Consider the following 20131-nt stretch of genomic DNA (forward strand, 5'->3'; position numbering starts at 1 on the left):
CTTGTCCTTGGATGGAGACAGCTCTTGTTCCAGGGACAATATTCGAGCCAACTGTCTTTGACAGCAACTATATTTCATTGTGCCCTTGAAGACAGCAGTAACCTGACAGTGGGGAAGTTTCCTGTCCTTGGATGGTGACAACTCGTGTTAGAAGAACAACATCAGAGCCAACTGTCTTTGGCCGAGCGGATACTTCCATGTGCCTTTGAAGAGAGACGCAACCTGGCAGTGGGGAAGTTTCCTGTTCTTTGTGTGGAGACAGCTCTTGTTCCAGGGACATATTCGAGCCCACTGTCCTTGACAGCGACTATATTCCCTTGTGCCTTAGAAGATAGACACAACCTGAGAGTAGGGAAGTTTCTTGTCCTTGGATGGAGACACCTCTTGTTCCAGGGTCAATATTCGAACCCACTGTCTTTGACAACGACATTATTTCCTGGTGCCTTTGAAGACAGATGCAACCTTAGAGTTGGGAAGTTTCTTGTCCTTGGATGGAGACAGCTCTTGTTCCAGGGACAATATTCGAGCCGACTGTCTTTGACAGCAACTATATTTCCTTGCGGCCTTGAAGACAGACGCAACCTTAGAGTAGGGAAGTTTCTTGTCCTTGGATGGAGACAGCTCTTGTTCCAGGGACAATATTCGAGCCGACTGTCTTTGACAGCGACTATATTTTCTTGTGGCCTTGAAGACAGACGCAACCTTAGAGTAGGGAAGTTTCTTGTCCTTCGATGGATACAGCTCTTGTTCCAGGGACAATATTCAAGCCCACTGTCTTTGACAGCGACTATATTTCCTTGTGCCTTTGAAGACAGACGCAACCTGAGGGTAGGGAAGTTTCTTGTCCTTGGATGGAGAAAGCTCCCGTTCCAGGGACAATATTTGAGCCGACTGTCTTTGACAGCGACTATATTTCCTTGTGGCCTTGAAGACAGACACAACCAGAGAGTAGGGAAGTTTCTTGTTCTTGGATGGGGACAACTCTTGTTCTTGGGACAATATTCGAGCCCACTGTCTTTGGCAACGACTATATTTCCTTGTGGCCTTGAAGAGAGACACAACCTGAGTGTAGGGAAGTTTCCTGTCAATGGCTGTGGGCAACTCTTGTTCTAGGGACAACATCTGAGCCCACTGTCTTTGACAGCGACTATATTTTTTTGTGGCCTTAAAGACAGACACAACCTGAGAGTAGGGAAGTTTCCTGTCCTTGGATGGGGACAACTCTTGTTCTAGGGACAGTATTCGAGCCCACTGTCTTTGACAGTGACTCAATTTCCTTGTGGCCTTGAAGACAGTCACAACCTGAGAGTAGGGAAGTTTCCTGTCCTTGGATGGGGACAACTCTTGTTCTAGGGACAGTATTCGAGCCCACTGTCTTTGACAGTGATTAAATTTCCTTGTGGCCTTGAAGACAGACACAACGTGAGAGTAGGGAAGTTTCTTGTCCTTCGATGGAGACACCTCCTGTTCCAGGGACATTATCCAGGCCCACTGTCTTTGTCAGTGACTATATTTCCTTGTGCCTTTGAAGACAAACGGAACCTGAGACTGGGGCAGTTTCTTGTCCTTGGAAGGAGACAACTCTTGTTCCATGGACAATATTTGAGCCCACTGTCTTTGACAGTGACTATATTTCCTTGTGCCCTTGAAGACAGACTCAACCTTAGAGTAGGGAAGTTTCTTGTCCTTGGATGGGGACAACTCTTGTTCCATGGACAATAGTCGAGCCCAGCGTCTTTGACAGTGACTATATTTCCTTGTGCCTTTGAAGACAGACACAACCTGACAGTAGGGAAGTTTCTTGTATTTGGTCGGGGACAACTCTTGTACTAGGGACAATATTCGAGCTAGCCGTCTTTGACAGAGTGGAAACAAAACCCAGGTGATATGTGATGCCGCCTTTCATTACTAAAGAACCTTCTCGAAGAGCAGGAAGACTGAGAATGTGCCAAGCTGACACAGGTGACTTCTCTCTACCATCAAAAGATGCAATAACTACATGTTCATACCAACATAGAAAGCCTTTCCCCATATATGCGGACTTCAACCCAGTAAGCCATTCCTGCCATGTGCACAGACTTGAATAACTCGACCACAGGTTAGCATAATAACAGCCACCTGCAGTGTAACATCATTTGATTCTGCCTCGTGTCATCAATGAGACAAATTTTTAAGAGAAGAGAAAAAAAACAAAAGTTATTTTCAAATTGACATAATTTATTCCATACAAAATATACATTAAATATATATTTCTCCAATCTAGTGCTATGCCTACACTCATAGCTATGCCATTTTACTGAGCAGTCTAACTCCATGAACACATCAAATAATCATTTACAAAATCAAGCAAACCAATCAGTATTGCTACATAGCGAAATAATAATTAACAAAATCAACCGTTAATGAGTGGGAAAATGATATGAGCACAGGTATCATTTCAGAGGTCGATCCTCTGATTATTTAAGTCATGTACAGTAGGAAGAAACAATCTCACAGCCAAAATACACAATGATGTTTTGACAAGATCAGACAACAAAGTTGATATCAAAAACTTTTAATGACGTTGCACTCGATGTCCAGTCTGATTATGTTGCTTTTGTGCACGAATTCCGACAGAGTTCATTCAAAAATTGTCAAATTGTCAACATCTAATCATATCTACGTGATAGACTGCCGTTGAACAGTGCAGTTGCCCCGATGAGGCCAGTGTGGACATTGCCCCGATGAGGCCAGTGTGGACATTGCCCCGATGAGGCCAGTGTGGACATTGCCCCGATGAGGCCAGTGTGGACATTGCCCCGATGAGGCCAGTGTGGACATTGCCCCGATGAGGCCAGTGTGGACATTGCCCCGATGAGGCCAGTGTGGACATTGCCCCGATGAGGCCAGTGTGGACATTGCCCCGATGAGGCCAATGTGGACATTGCCCCGATGAGGCCAGTGTGGACATTGCCCCGATGAGGCCAGTGTGGACAGTGCCCTGATGAGGCCAGTGTGGACAGTGCCCTGATGAGGCCAGTGTGGACATTGCCCTGATGAGGCCAGTGTGGACACTGGTGGAACATAGGCTTTGCCTCTTGTAAGTTTGGTTGTTTCCAGTGACCGACTAATTTATAGAAATATAAGTGATAATTAGGTAACAAGATATGCACCCGACACTCTGATATGTATTCTTCACTTTCTGATGTTAGGATAATCATTTAGGATTTCTTTTTGGGTGAAATCACGTTATTTTTAACAAAAAAAAGTTTTTTTGCCAAAATGTCAAAAACTTTTTTCAAAATTGACTTGTGGGAAAAAATAAACTGTCAGATATCATGTGAATTATTGTGGCTTAATCACCACTGTCCTCACCCTGAAATTAAAAGCTCTTATTTGACAATCTGATGGTATTTTGCCATGATGATATGTCCATGTGATTGTCCAAACTTTGTCGCCAAATTCCTGACTATCTAATGAAACAACCTTAGGCTTCTTGTACATCAACGGATAGTGCCGAAGATGATCTACACATTGAAACTCGCGCCAATATCAAATCTGGATGAGCTAAAAAACTGCTGAAAGGAAATGTGGTGATATATCTGTACTCGGATTTCGCCAGGATGATAAACAAAACATCAGTACGGGTACACGACAAAAGTCGAGTACAGGGGCAGGAGGTTTCACCAGTACTCCATGGCATGCCACACAAGTCACACACAGACAAGTCATGGTTGATAATTCAGAGCATCATATCTCAAGGCAACAGAATTGGTTTATAACTCCTCCATAAACTTATTTATACATTATCAATACTTAAACAGCAACAGTTTAACATTTACGATATCTATGCTACCCCGAAACAATCGACTGTAAACCCCTTGTTTTCATGACCCTAGTTGTTGAACATTTTCTGCCCCCAAGAAAATATATACACTTTTGTAGACACTGTCCACAAACATACCAGGCTCGCAAAAATAACGGGGTTTACAAAAGTATCTAGTCTAGTTCACAAGATGATATGCAACAGGCTGATATTTCTACAAAGATTCCTAGAAATCCTTATCCAGAATCACCTGGCAAACTTGCCCAGGAACTTCTGCGTAATTTATGCGTGAAATTCTGAATATCAATTCTCTCTAAAACACTGTACTAATATCACAGAACACCAAGCTTTGTCATCACCGTATATTTCTATTATCACAGGAAACATGCAAATCAAGCTTTCAAGGCCGACGCCGTTCGTTAAAAATTTTGAATTTGTAATTGAATTTAAAAATGTCCAATTGCGGAAATACGTACTAAATATAAATATCAACATTGCCGTTGTGTAGACTGATCTACAAATACTATGAATACCAAGTCTAAACAAATTTGTACTCATAATAACTGCACTACGGCATTGTGTATTAGTGGATTTCTATTTAACTGGACCACAAGTAATTACGAACGGCGTACCCCTTTAAGGAACTAATGCCTCATTTTTGGTATCAGTTGTCTTATCAATGACAGCGAGGATGGACGTAAAACTTTGTTCAAAACGGAGGCGTTTCACCATGGGTTAAGGCCGAGTGTATTAAATACCTTGGTATCTCCAATTATTATTTGAAAGAGACGATCCATTAGCCTCGTTCTGAATGCAGGAGGGTCATACCAAAACAATCCTCGGTTATGATAAATATTATTCACTGCTTGGGAGGCATTTGTGAATTAAAATTGAACCCTCCCTGTCAAGTCTGTGCTGACGATACCAAAACCTTCTCGGGCGTCGCTAAAATTCCATCAAAACTTATGCCTACGGATTGGGATTGTGCCTCCATTTTAGCTCCGCCCTCGAGGGTTTGGTGTCTCAACACAGACCCTCCGCCTTGGATTCCTTAAATTAATTCCAACTGTGAGGCATCAATTTCTGTTCTAAAACACTCAAAAGTCTATTGAAATGTGATGTAAATTGCTTTAAGGGGTTGACCATAGGTACCGCCATTTTGGCTAGACCTCAAAATCCTAAAGCAATTAGAACTCTTTCAAAACGTAGTGAATGCTCATTTCAAGGTCTGGAGTCTGTTCTTTGTTTTCCAGAGAACACCCTCCAGGGTTTTAAATGTGCATTCAATTCATTTGGAAAGAGTTCTAATTGCTTTAAGATTTTGAGGTCTAGCCAAAATAGTGATACCTAGGGCCAAACCTTAAACAGGGATTCATGATGAAGAAGATTGGCAGATTTTACCAAACTAAAAGCAGGACAGAGCGGTTGTGACATCGAAACTGCTCTTGCCACAACAAGGCCCAATGCATTGTGCATGAAACCAAATGCTGCACTTCAACCAAGGCGATTTAGAATAGCCATCAACAATCACTATAAAGTTGGTCCAGATGACAGAAGATATACATTCGTTAACTGAACTGAAGCCTCAACAATACATAACAATATACGGCATATAACCACTTTTGCTGCCGCAGAGTTTTGACAGTGTATAGTACCCCTGGCCCACACTCGGAACACACCAGGCCGCCTGGATCCCAACTTGGCTAAGGAATACAGTAATACCTCCCTTAGCGGACACCTCTCTATTAAGGACAACCTCTCTATTAAGGACAACCTCTCTATTAAGGACACTAGTTTTGGTCCCAAATTGGTTGTTTCCATTCAATTTGACCTCTCTAATCAGGACACCTCTCTATTAAGGACACCACTTGCCAGTCCCGATTAGGGTGTCCTTTAGAAAGGTTTTTCTGTAGTTTCATTGTGAAATAGCTCAAATTAACCAAATCTTAGGGACGAGGTCTTCATTGAATTGAGTGCAGTGCTGCCATCTTGTTTTTTGAGGCGGACCAAAAAAAAAATTACAGGGACTGTGACGAATGATAGAACCTGGGAAAAGTCTGGCAGTACGGATTACTCTGGGCCAATAGTACGCAGTGTATAGATCCGGTATATACCGGGTCATGTTGGGAGTTAAGCACATACTATCAGAATATCATAGAAATGGCCTAACAATCTTGAGTAACGGTATACATATAGAAAAATATATTTTTAACAATTGTCTATTCAAACAGTGAAATATATTGCCTCTATATCTTAACAATAAATGTATATTTGCTATTTCATCATCATTTTATCAGAGCCTCACTGCGTTCAATATTAACGACTGCACAAACCAGCTAGGTACAATGGTCAACGTATCGACCATGTCCTAATATCAAATTGAAGTGGAACCACTGTCACACACTGCACCTATGTTATATGGTGTTACAAGTCCACCATTTTCAATCCCCGTCTTTTAGCCGGTCAAATAGTAAATTGCTGTGTCTATTTAAAATACACTCAACATTGTGCACAAAATGGCATTGCTATACTCACAAGACAAAGTGCAATATTCAACTTCTGTTTTTGCAAGGAAATCAGAAATCTATTGTGTTGGTCTATTGTACCCAGAAGTCACCAAAAAATGTGTTTCTGGTGGTGATTTTTTCTAAAGTGTCATTTTGCCCCCAAGACCAAAAAGCCAGCTACACCCCTGATATAGCATAGTTATTTGCACAGATTGAACCATAGACCTCCTGACATGCTTTAGCCTACTCAGTGTGCGCCTAATTTACATGGATTACTACATACATTTGAATGGCAGTGAATGTCAGCATGATAGTGAGGATTAAACACCGTAGGGTCCAACATCACATGCCTTAAACATGATTCGAGGATAAATATTTCATTTCCAACACATTGTCTCACCTTGCATACAGAGAGATCATATTTTTTTATGCCAGCTCAACAGAGCTTCTAAAGGATGACCTCGCTTAGTGTGTGCATTATTACCATGCCCTGCACTGTGAAATCAACTTCTAGAATTTACCACAACATTCATCAATGATTTTAGGATCAACTCTTCCCAAGTCATCCGCTTACCAATTCTCGGGAACATCTTGAATATCCAGCACTTTTAACTGATGTGGTTTATATCATAACACAGTCATTGGAGCTCCCAGGCTCCTTGTATTTCTGCTATACTGAGGTAAATCGGAAAATTTGTAATCTGTTCAATATTCGCAAACGAAAAACAAATCAAAAAGAATGATACCGGTAGAATCAGTTTGTGCTTAGCCCTAAAGAATTGACATGGTGTCGAACTCTTGAAGCGACTGGTACGAGCTACAAATTGATAGTTGCATTAGGCAGGGCGTCCACCATTGCCATTTGTGACCCGTCACAGCGAAACCCGGCGCTTGTCGCGCAGAAGATGAGCCTAAATGACACCAGGAGATAATGGAAGAAATTGATGTGCTCATATTTCACAAAAGGCAGACAACAGAGAAATGAACAAACAGTCCGTCTCAACCTGCCAAGCTCAGAGCGACATGCGCCTACTTTTGCTGTGACGGGTCACATTTGGTCTGCGGGATGGTTGTAATAAACCTATCACCAGTCACTGGGAGTCTCGCTTGTATTAGCGAGGATTAGCATCGTTCCGACTGAAACTCCTAGAGAGAATAGCAGTGACCAATCAACAACTGCGATTTAAATGATTTGATGGATGGTTTCCAGTCCTAAAAAAACCATCACACGTGGGGAAACAAATCAGCTTCTTTAATCTATTTTGCTCTTATATCATGAATATTAAAGTCGTATTCCTATTCGTAAGAAATCACCACGAATAGGAATACGACTTTGATATTTGCGGTCTATGCGCGCATTCAATTTAAGATGCCAAATCCTTTCTCGCAATATGACAGTTTCATCAGTGGCTAGCGTCCATCAAATAATTTAATTCACAAGTATCCATAGGTGGTTACGATTCACTCTTGGAGTTTCAGTCAGAGTGGGACTCGGAATTGTGCTAATCCTCGCTAATATCCGTGGTGTAACCTTAGCATTATCTTCTGCAGTGGTGCTATTTGTGAAATATGCCATGGGTGACCCACTGTGATCATCTTACTGTATCCATCACAACCTCACCGCAACACCATCACAGTCAAATATTCCAATGTTGGTTAATCCTACGATAAAGATTGCCATTATCCAGATACCAAACACCTAATAGCGGGCACTTAAGTGGCAACTGAAAACTTTTAACCTCTTGAATCCCAAAACTTGAAAATCCCGGGATCCCAGGGTGGTCACGTGGTTGCGAAATTGGGTCTTTCACGATGTATAGCGCCCGCATACAACCGCCAAAGTCCCGTACCAAGGCGCCATCTACCCAGGCATGCTCTAACTGACCCTACTGTACATCACACTTAAACAAGCAATAAACTAGCGTCCCATCTCAAGGGAATAAAAATATCACAGAGACTGACCTGTCGGTCGTTGGGAAAAAACTTTATTTCAAAATGACCGACTGGTCGGTCACCAGGATTCAAGAGGTTAATCCGAATCATCTAGTAACTGTAATCCCTGTTTGAGTCTCTCATTTGTAGGCCCGGTGCTAGCAACACGGGTTAACACATTACCGTTCCCTGGTACAACCTCCGTACATCCTGGTGCCCAAGGGAGGTTTGCCTTGGCGCCGGTAGCCATGATGCTGTCGAAATTCTCATCACGGTTAAGTAACGCACCAATCATCAGGGGCTGGAAATGACAAAAGATAGATTTTAGAAGGTGTGAGTACGAAGCACATAGAAGGGCCTAGGAGAGGCTGTAACTCTCGACTGGTATCTTTTTTAAGGCTGCAACGAAGAAGCACTTCATGACATTTAATGCTGTGTGACGATGACGACATAACTACCCTGGAGAATCTTTCAACTTGCTGAGCAGGCAGCTCTTCCAACTTGACCATGTCAATGAACTGGCCTGTCTTGGGAAATGAGAACATTTTCTCTCAATGATGTTGAAAAAACTGTGTTGCGGGAGTCTTCCAAAGTAATAATGACGTCTTCATCTGGTACTTAGCTTCTTTTAACATGATTTGCATCACATAGAGAGAAATATGTACCTGCTGGTCCACTGATTTGCCCTTTTGCAGTTAACAAACTTCAAAGCATATATGTACCAAGAATGTGTCCGAACTACAGAGTAACCAGGGCCAGGTTGTTCAAAGCCTGGTTAGTTATTACTTAACTTAGTGGATCCCTTGGGGTGCCGCTATAACTTGGCAGTAGCCCATGACAAAACCCTTGCAGATCCACTAACTTAGCGGTGACATAGCGGCAGCTAAGCCTAACGGACAACGGCACAAATTTGGCGGCACGCTAAGGTTACGATGGTTTAGCGGCTGCCAAACCACCGTTAGCAGATAGCGGAGCTTTGAACCACTAGGCCCAGGCTGTTAATTTACCTCAAAATGTAGTGGATATACATTGTCATATTATCAAAGTATTCAGATGGACACAGGTTACTTTGGTAAATTTACCAATGAGCACATATTTTGGCTATTTTTCTTGCGATGCACACATTTTCTCCATGTCTCTACCAGGCACTATCCAGGGTAAGCTACTCATCAAGTTGGAAGGCCTGTCAATGGTACACAAGATTCTTGGTCACTTGAGGAACTGATTCACCGGGGTGATGGCATACAACAGATAACATGACATCATCATCAACCTAGGCGCTGTACTGCATCTGTTTTTATGAACTTTTTGATGCTGGCATCACTCTCAACCTGGCTGTTGATAGGTACAGTTGTTGGCCTTATCAGTTCGGCAAACGTCAAAATTCAGCAGCGATGCCGTCTGAGGCAACTGTTGCCGTAAAGTGACACTTCCGGTGAAAATTGACACCACAGCATTGAAAATCATGTGAGCATCGTTCGATTAATTCCGTTTTTTTTTGTTACTGCTGAAATGAATTAAAAAACACATATTTTACACACAAATTTGCGCCAGAATATTCTGCAGTACATGTCGTCTGCTGAGCCAGAGCTTACAAGACGGGGACATGGGACAGGTCGTATTAATTAGCTGTATTTGAGTAAGTGTATTAGAATTGAACCTCCATCAGTTGGTCTGATGCCACATTTCAGTGGAGGCCATTCTAAAAATTGAGAATTTTCAAAAATGCGTGGATAGACTTACATTTCCTTGGGTAAATATTTAGATCAATATCAGCTGCCCCCTATTAATCTATAAAGGAACCCCCGATCGGCAGCGCTCGGCCCCGAAGTTATCCCCAAGCTGAGGGATACTGCGTGAGGCATCCGAAGGATGCCGAATAAAGCAACCGTTGATTCCGGGGATTCCTCGAACGGCATCGCTGCCGAATTTTGACGTTTGCCGAACTGTTATTATAAGTTGGCTGGTTGTTTTCATTTCATAATGAAGAGGTACCAGACTCCCAGCGCAATCTACAGGAATTTATCAAAAGTCTGCTTCCCCTTGTTCAGTCTTGACCCAAACCAGTTCTGTCAAAAGGACCATCTAGATTTTTACCCTTTTAAAATTATGCTTAAAAGATTTGATACCTAATCAGGGTTTTGGTTATCCCATCTGGACCCCGTGAATATTGACCTAAACAGCAGGTCAAAAACATGAGGTGGGAGCCATGAGTTTGAGGTAAGATGACAGCCATGATCTCCCCACTCAACGTCTTGATGACGCAACCAAAACCAACTTCTTAAATATTTTCCAAGCATCAAAAATAGAGGAATTTTGGTTTTGAAATTATCCCGTTTGCTTCCCTGCTTCAAATTTGAGAACAATGTCTCCTGTTCTAGAAGTGTATAAATATAGCATAGAATACTAAGGTAATATAACTCTTCAGCCTTATGGTGATATAGGTTCAGTCATTCTGAAGTTATCACATACATCCAATATAACTCTTCAGCCTTATGGCGATATAGGTTCAGTCATTCTTAAGTTATCACATACATCCAATATAACTCTTCAGCCTTATGGCGATATAGGTTCAGTCATTCTTAAGTTATCACATACATCCAATATAACTCTTCAGTCTAATGGCGATATAGGTTTAGTCATTCCTAAGTTATCACATACATCCAATATAAATCTTCAGTCTTATGGCGATAGGTTCAGTCATTCTTAAGTTATCACATTATATACATCCAATATAACTCTTCAGCCTTATGGTGATATAGGTTCAGTCATTCTTAAGTTATCATATACATCCAATATAACTCTTCAGTCTTATGGCGATATAGGTTCAGTCATTCTAAAGTTATCACATACATCCAATATAACTCTTCAGTCTTATGGCGATATAGGTTCAGTCATTCTAAAGTTATCACATACATCCAATATAACTCTTCAGTCTTATGGTGATATAGGTTCAGTCATTCTTAAGTTATCATATACATCCAATATAACTCTTCAGTCTTATGGCGATATAGGTTCAGTCATTCTAAAGTTATCACATACATCCAATATAACTCTTCAGTCTTATGGTGACAGCTTCAGTCATTCTAAAGTTCTAGAATTCTAATAGGCAAATGAGAGAAAAGTACATCAAACCTGTAAAAACAGTAAGAAAAATGTCTGATGGATTTGTTTGAATGTAAGATACGTATAAAAAACGTATAAACAAACAATAAATGTATGAAGAGGCGTAAACTTATATGGAATCAAAGCTCTAAATGAATTGCGCAATATCCTCTATACAAACTTATTTATTAGCAGAGGCTGGTCAACTAGACTACCCGGGCAGCAGGCGCCATTTGCAGACGTCACGGCCAACCTTGTCGCCTGGTACACCTTGAAGCACTACAATGCTCTTATCCACGCTATGTATTTTAACATTAGTCCTTTGCAGTGTTTTTATTAACACATTTTTTGCAGTTATCTTAAGAAAAGTTTCAAATGAATCAAGAAAAATTGTTTGTATGTTAATACGTATAGCGAAATTCGGTAGAGATGATGGAGTTCCATGTTTTTTTCCCAGAAACTAAAACCAGCATGATGTTGGCTGGATTAATGAATACAAGAGGCCAAAGCACCCATTGTTAAGAGGATATTTTGTCAATTGTAAAGTCGAAAGGGCTACGCCATTCGTAAAAAATTTGAAATTTGTAATTGAATTAGAAAATTTCCTTTCACGTAAATTTGTACTGAATAATAATTTTAGCATTGCCGTTCTGTAGACAGATATACAAATACTATACATACCAAGTTTCAGCCAATTTGTATGCATAATAACTGCTCAACAGCATTGTGTATTAACTGCATTTCTATTTTCCTAGACCACAAGCGATTACGAACGGCGTACCCCATTAAAAAATGCTTACCTTAAAAGTTGTCACCAAAATGGGGAGCACTAGTTAATCAATATGAGTGTTCACTAATGTCTTGACAGAGTTATTGTGCAGAGGGCAGTCCTGGGATGTGTCAGAAAACATACACAAACATTCTACCTTGTCACCCAATGTGTACTTTTGGATGTATTTCTACGGCAGAACTGACAGCCGACTTCTGAAAATAGTCCGACTGTTTCGTGGGTTTCCCCAAAACCCTGAAACTAGAAGCATAAGACTATGTATCTTTTTCTGCAGCACCCTCTACACAAGAACTCTGTCACTACAGATTGGTGATGGCCGGTACTAACGATAGCACTAATCCTTTAACCCCTTCAGGACGAGTCTCGCAAAATTGCGAGCATCGCAATAGCTCCGTTCTGGACGAATCTCGCAAAAATGCGAGATCGACGATCTTTTCACTACATCGGTTTTCCAGTCATTTCTAATGCCAATCCGCATTTTCTAACTGCCCGGAGGGGATTCCTGACATCCTGGGGAATACCTTTTCTATTCATGCCAACTTCATAGCGATTCTTGCACAGCCGATAATTTGCTTTCAAAAACTTTGGATGTTGACGAAAAAACTTGAAAAATATCCAGTCCAGAGCGGAGGTTTAGGAAAAAAATATTCAGTCCTGAAAGGGTTAAGGCAGAGTTTACATATGTTTTTTATGGGTCACACCTCTTGAGTCACATTTGATACAAGTGTACTGCCAAGTGGCAGCAATATACACCCGTCGCTCCCTACAAAACAATCCAATCATCTATCTGTGAGTGAACACATTTTTTACATTTTGCGTGTGACAGCCCCTAGTGGCCAAACCAGGAATGACATGACATTGAAAATCAGCCTATGAGTTACTGTCACCTAGGGGTACATCTGTACATCGACTGCTTTCAAAAGATTCAGTGGTTACAAAATATGACTGCTTCATAATTTGACAAAAACCTTCGCCTCCACAGATTAAGCATTACGAAACTGTTTTGCACTTGGCCTTATTAACATTGGAGAAGGTAGGTTCACAGTGTGATTTGGTAAAGGGAGAAGACGTGGGTGCTACACCAGACGGGCAAACCATTGGCCAGACAGGGGAGTCCTAGTTGTGCGTGTAGTGCATTGCATTAGTACTACATGTACAGGTAACCCCCTCTTGGGCAGTACCCATTCACTCGTTCCCTGGGAACGGATGTGACCTGTTGTTCTTGACCAATTTTTTAATAACGCTTATCATCGAAGATAAAACGGAAGATAAAGTTAAGTTTAAAGTTAAGCTATTTCTATTCAGATATACAAAAACATGCATACGCAGAAGATTATGATGTCATACCATAGATTATCAAACTTAGTTCGCAGAGGCGCCAACAGGAGGTGCCTCCACAGCCGGCTGACCAAATGACCATTCAAGATTGGCCCGTCTGCCAGCAATTATTATTGTCTCATAGGCCTCATCTCGATTCAGTAAGGCTCCAAATGTATAGGGCTGCAAGAAAGAAGAGGGAGACAATAGAACAAGGTTGAGAGGCTCTGAGGGAGGTGGTTGGCCGTTGCACCGATTCTGACAACTAAATATAGGTCACGCATCATCATCATCTAATTTGCGTATCACTTTTATGTTGTCTGGATGGTTGTGAATCATTAAGGTTTGACCATATGTACCGCCATTTTGACTAGACCTCCAAATCATAAAGCCATTATAACTTTTTCAAAACGTAGTGAATGCTCATTTCAAGGTCTGGAGTCTGTTCTTTGTTTTCCAGAGAACAGCCTCCAGGGTTTTAAATGAGCATTCAATTCATGTGGAAAGAGTTCTAATTGCTTTAAGATTTTGAGGTCTAGCCAAAATGACGGTACCTATGGTCAACCCTTAAAAAGTTTTGCATGAAAGCAAGAGGCCATTCACTAAAAGTGGTGAAATGGGAATTTCTTAAATCTTTCATATCAAGCGTGGTAAAACTATGAAAGAATTGTCAAAAACTGTTTTGCTTGTCAGTTTCATACGTCATGTTCAGTAATGTAGTTTGGGTGGTGCAGCGCTAGAGTGCATGCACTCCAGATCGAGAGGCTATGAGTTCAAATGACTTTTTAAAAGTCAGTTTTCCTTCCAAAAAGCAATATTCATTATCAGAATACCAGCTGAGATTTGCACAAAAACATCTTTCAACTAAAGATAATTTGTACATGTAGGTAGATTTAGGGCCAGTTTGGTTTAAACACCAGACATGTTTAGACACTGTTTTACCAGTCTGCACTAAAATCACTTGCTGTTGAGTGGCCGGGGTTTAAATTTCCCGATACTCATATTACATTGATCAATAATGCAAATTCAATCCCCACAACCCAACAGATAACCTGAAACCACTTATGAGCTGTGCCTAGTAAAAATTGACAGATATGATGTAGGTTTGCACCTGGCTTTGCCTGGGGGACCATTTTGGCATCAAGCCACTCGTCTGTCAGCATTGTTGTCAAATAGACAGTGTCTTTTTGGTTGATAAAATTCTTCAAAGTCAGAGAGAATAACACTTTCAAATTTTTTGTTTGCTGATCTTTGCAATCGCAAACGTAAAACCAGTTGAAACGTGTTTAACATAAATCGCATAATAAAATCCCTGCCGAATTTAATGAGGCAGCCGTACTTTGGAATCTATCACATTCTGTCAGCCCAAGCAACACCACCTCCCGAGGATTATAACAACAAGGATGAGGGTTTGTCAGCGGCACATGCAACTCTTACAAGGAATGTGGCACACCAGTGAGAGGACCGGGACACAATAGGGAGAGCTTATAGCTTTTAACGCATGCATGCACCAAGCGGAATATTTGAGGTCCAAATCTGGGCCATGACGCCAAAATGATGATGATCAGACAAATATGTTTCCCACTGAATTTGCTTTATTTTGTCTCATCAGGTCCCTTCACTCACTGCAAACAAGCAACTTTTATTGCATCAATGTGCAATTTTTATCACGTGCAACCAAACCTGCTTCTCTGCGGGGGTCTTTGCAAGTGCCTGCGATAAGGAGTCTGTTATTGCAGTGAGGTGCGATAAATATTTGGCCCGCAGAGAAGAGATCTTACATTGCTGTGATAAAAACGCTTGTCTTTGGTGTGATTAAGGGCCTTGACACAACTTTTCCTATCCTTCCCACTTACCTTATCAATGCCTCCGACGTGTATCTCAAGGGCCATGCCACCACCAGGCATCCATGAGTAAGGCTTGGCCTGGAACCAAGAATGTAAAGGTCATCAGCTGGATAGCGGTTTAACCTCTTGACTACCCCGACAGCTATAGCGGTCACAATCAAATACACGTGTTTACCGCCGACAGCTATAGCGGTCACAATCAAATACACGTGTTTACCGCCGACAGCTATAGCGGTCACAATCAAATGCACGTGTTTACCGCCGACAGCTATAGCGGTCACAATCAAATGCATGTGTTTACCGCCGACAGCTATAGCGGTCACAATCAAATACACGTGTTTACCGCCGACAGCTATAGCGGTCACAATCAAATACACGTGTTTACCGCCGACAGCTATAGCGGTCACAATCAAATACACGTGTTTACCGCCGATAGCAAAAGCGGTCACAATCAAATACACGTGTTTACCGCCGACCGCTTGTCGCTATAGACCTTTGTGTGTATTGTTTGGTATGATCTGGCTCAGCTCTACTGGTGTATGACAGTGATGCAGGCATGTCATCACCCACCAACTTGAACAAAGTCCTATAGATGGCGCTGCGGTGGCGGCGAAGACAATAGTTTTGCCAGATGCACGTGGCTGTGTAATGATACCAAAAAGGTGCCGGTATGGAACGGTTCAAACGGCCCGGTATGGAACGGTTCAAACGGCCCGGTATGGAATGGTTCAAACAGCCCGGTATGGAATGGTTCAAACGGCCCGGTATGGAACGGTTCAAACGGCCCGGTATGGAACGGTTCAAACGGCCGGGTTGTCAAGAGGTTAAAGAGCACCACACTCACAGTCAAGAGGTGTTAGGTTTGCTTTTAGAAGAACTATCGATCAATGTTTTGACAGAAACAATTACATATGACGACACCTTATTGTGCTGAGCTGATCATAGTAAATATCACCAGTTTAGTTGTCTCATTTCTGAATGCACTAAGGATCTTAGTCAAAGAGAAGCCTCTGCAACAAAATATACTACTCCTACTAACTGTAGGAGGTATTATATTTCAAAAAATAATCGTGTGAGGGCCCAAGGGTCACCTCACTAAAAACTTTGTGAACTGATGCTCATATCGATGCTCCACATCTGGTGCACAGTTAAAACATGGTGGTCAAAACAGCTTTAAGGGGACAATATAGGCAGCAGCTAGGCAGGCAAGATAAAGTTACACAAAGCCGCCAATAGGGGTCTCTCACATCTCACAGTAGGTCAAAATGATTCACGCTTGTACAAGGGATATATTTAGTGCTGAGTCTGACAAGACCAAGGGCCCTTACTGTGTATACTAGTCACTTGAAGATGGCCAAATTAGCACATCTCCTCCTGCCTATAGTCCCCCTTTAAGGTATCTTACCAGTCTTTTAGTGGTGAAGACTTGAATCCTAGGGGATGTCCAAATAAAGGCAAGTTTACAGTGGTTGTTACCATAGTTACCTTCTCTATTTTGATAATATCGGTAAGTGGAATCACAAGATTTTTGGGAGTTTGTGTCTTGGACCTCTCAAAACATAGGAAGCTTCTGGTCAGGTAGAGCTTGCCATTCTTGAAGGCAGACGTCAATGACTTCTCCCGGTTGATGAGGGTGCATCGCCGGCCACCACTCCATGCTGCAATATCAGAAAAGACAAACCAATTTTACTTATTATGCAAATATAGTGATGAAGAATGACGACGCTAAATCTCTGAAAACAAGTAATTTACTGAGTATGGAAATGTGCTAAGCGCTATAGTTATTTCGTTACAGACACATCATATAGATCTTTGTCACATGAGGTGAAAGTCTCGCGTCATAGCTCAAACATTGCAAAAATAAGAGCAGTTCAAAAATCTAATAGCAAAGAAAAAATTCAAGACTCTTATTTTCATAGTGTTTGAGCTGTGGATCTCACTTTAACTACATGTGCTTAAGATCTGTATGATGATATATTGGCACATTAACAAGGTAGAGCTCTCATACACCAAGAAACAATTCCATATTTTGATCAGCCGGGCTATGGAGAATTAATGCCTTGGGGTTGATGCGGATGTCCCTATCACCAAAGAAAAGCAACTTATGGCTAACCTCGTTGCTGGATCGCTAGAAGGATACAATAATCAGCTTCATTGGCATATAAATGCTGTAGCAATCAGCATTTTGAAAAGCACTTGATCAAGATTCGTCTCTTTTGATAAACATGCGTGGTTCTGATAAGAACCGTTTTTATCTTTATGATACAGCTGTCGCTTCTTTCTTGTTAACTTGCGGCGCCATCTTCCTCCTCTGCCTCTGATGTGGATGAGCCTCCCAACTCAATCTGGATCAACATCTCGATGATCTCATCCGACTTTTGCCGCATGTAGCAAACAAACGCATGCCTCACGCCCTCTACCGTCAGCACTCGTAACTGCAGGTTGTAGAGCATGACTTTGTTGTTATTGCGGACTGCCGTACCAATCTTGTCATTCAGAACTTGGAGCTCCCGGTCGATGACTCGTATCTGCTGGCCGGCTTTGTTGATCTTCACCTCTGTGTGCTTCGTCATCTGCATCAATGTCTGAATGTCCATGCTGACTGGGACTTTAATTCTAGTATTAGATGTGACAAGGTCTTTAATTCTTGAAGTAATGTTCTCAAGAGTTCTTATACAAGTTATCACTTTCCAAGAATGATGCTTTTCAATCTTTACAGCAGTATTTATTCAATCTTCTCATCAATAACTTATAAGATAAGTGAATAAAACTCACAATTAATTTCTTAAGAAACACATTGAGTGTTTGGTGGTGATTAGTCACATCAAATAGTGATATCTACTCAGTCATGAACCGGCCTCATAACAGCATATTGAGAAAGCCTTATTTCCGCTTGAGGAATTCTGAGCAACTTGAGGGTACACCAGTGATGATTACAGTACTTGTCAGCAATTAGGGTACTTCACAAACAAAGTAAGTGTTAAGTGCATGGTCAACTCTGTCAATTTGTGACCAGAGAGCTCACATCAGTGATGTGGAACTGTCATGGTACCCCCAAAGTGAGAAAAGCTGTGAAAAATTACCCACTCTTATTCTTAACCTGTGTTTTAGTACTTGAAATCAGTATTTTCATACTACATAGGATCACCAAAACATTGTCTGGTGAGAAAATGCCTTAGGTTTTGCAATGAATGTAACAATAACAAACATCGATTTCCAATGCCCACTAAGAAGAGTATGAAGTCACATGGAATGTGAAATGTCACTTTAGACAACTATCAGCTCATCTGACAGGTTAAAAGAACCTTGGTTGATGCAGTGTGCCAGGAAAAGGACATCAAAACTTATAGCTAATCACTTCAGCCATGGACATCTTAACACTTGCAACTTCCAGCTGTTGTTCCCTTGTGACAATTACGCTGTGTTGGAGGTCAAGTTGGGCATAAATTGATGCATGCATATTTGTAATTCGTATTATCTCGCATGGAATGAGACTTGCCAGATACTGTAGAACGGAACATTTTTGCGTGCAGAATATTTTCGCAAATTTCGCGAGTAGGTCAGCCCGCGAAAATATTCTGCCGCTAAAAGCTTATTCCATGTCATTGTTGCCATGTTTCCACAGAGGCACTGCATACAGCTCGACCCTACATATATATCCCGCGCAATTAGCACATACACCTGCTTAATTACTGCTAATATTGTGTGCTTATAGACTAAATTACTCGACTCAACAATATATTATATAGGTGACATTGACACTACAGCCCCATACACTAAGAGCTTAGGCAGTTTACTTGGAAAACAATTCTTCACTCGCGAAAGTATTCTGCCGCTTATATGTCCATCATTAGGCATTCGCGAAAATTTTATGCCACAAACATTTTCTGTTCTGCCCTGAAATATATTTATCATTTATTGTTGATTTCCATTTGGTAATCTTTACTTAATTACTGTGGTGGCACAGGTAACATGGCAATGTCACGTTGAGTAAGTGAGCGAGTGACTTAATTACAAGGTAAAAACAAGCTTGATTGGTTTTAATCAATCAAGCTAATTCTTAATTAGACTAGCTAATTCTTAATTAGCTAGTCTGTGCCCAATCACTCCAGAGTTGTTCTGTCAATTAGCACATATTGGCCATATTCAAAGACAAAACTGATGGATACTACCAAGTGAATCAAGCATTAAGAATAGCAAATGCAGTGCCAAACAGCATATTAAATTGTTAAAGTTGAAAGGAATAGACAAACAAGTGAGAAGCCTTTTCAGTTCCAACATGAGCCATTTTCCCCCAACAAATCTAAAGTGACAGATAGCGAGAAATCTTCGTCCAACAAAATCATCATAATCAATCACATCAAACACTTTATGGCTTAGTCACACAAAAAAATATCAGATATTCAAACAAAGAAAATATATGTATCACATATTTTGGTAGATTTGTAGATTTAGAGGAAATAAAAAATTGAATGCTGGTCAGCAAACAATTCCTCAAAGGTAATTAAACATCCCACCTAATTAACAAAACTGAACAATTACTTGAGTTGAATATAAAGGTCATTCATGAAGATGACTGCAATTAGTTAACTGTCAGGACATGTTAAAAGGATTTCAATTAGTAATTACCAGTAATCACCAGGAAACAAACAATTCAAGTATGACAGTGATGAAATTAATCTGATGTCAATGTTGACAGACATGTGTATCAAAAAGTAGAGTGGGTCAATTGACTGATATGAAAAGAGATATAAGGCTGCTGAAATTGAAGGTATCCTCATAATCACTTTTGTTCTCTTCTAAAGAAGTTGATTCAAACCCTCACAGC

The 20131-nt window shown here is 41.1% G+C and overlaps 1 protein-coding gene across 2 annotated transcripts in view; it reads right to left on the reverse strand.

Moving 5' to 3' along the window:
• Window positions 1–5134: 5134 nt before the first annotated feature.
• Window positions 5135–20131, reverse strand: part of LOC135491371 (GRAM domain-containing protein 4-like) — a 40125-nt gene continuing 25128 nt past the window's right edge. The window contains exons 16-19 of one of the 2 annotated variants that reach the window (XM_064777192.1): window positions 16789–16961; window positions 15313–15381; window positions 13487–13639; window positions 8408–8545 (exon numbers count right to left, since the gene is read on the reverse strand). In XM_064777192.1, the coding sequence (XP_064633262.1) occupies window positions 13502–13639; window positions 15313–15381; window positions 16789–16961 (380 nt within the window). In that variant the 3' untranslated portion in view covers window positions 8408–8545; window positions 13487–13501. Of the gene's footprint in view, window positions 8546–13486; window positions 13640–15312; window positions 15382–16788; window positions 16962–20131 lie in introns of both variants that reach the window. The other variant, XM_064777191.1, reaches the window with a different exon arrangement.

Source organism: Lineus longissimus, chromosome 7, assembly GCF_910592395.1.
Source record: "Lineus longissimus chromosome 7, tnLinLong1.2, whole genome shotgun sequence".
Lineage (NCBI taxonomy): Eukaryota > Metazoa > Nemertea > Pilidiophora > Heteronemertea > Lineidae > Lineus > Lineus longissimus.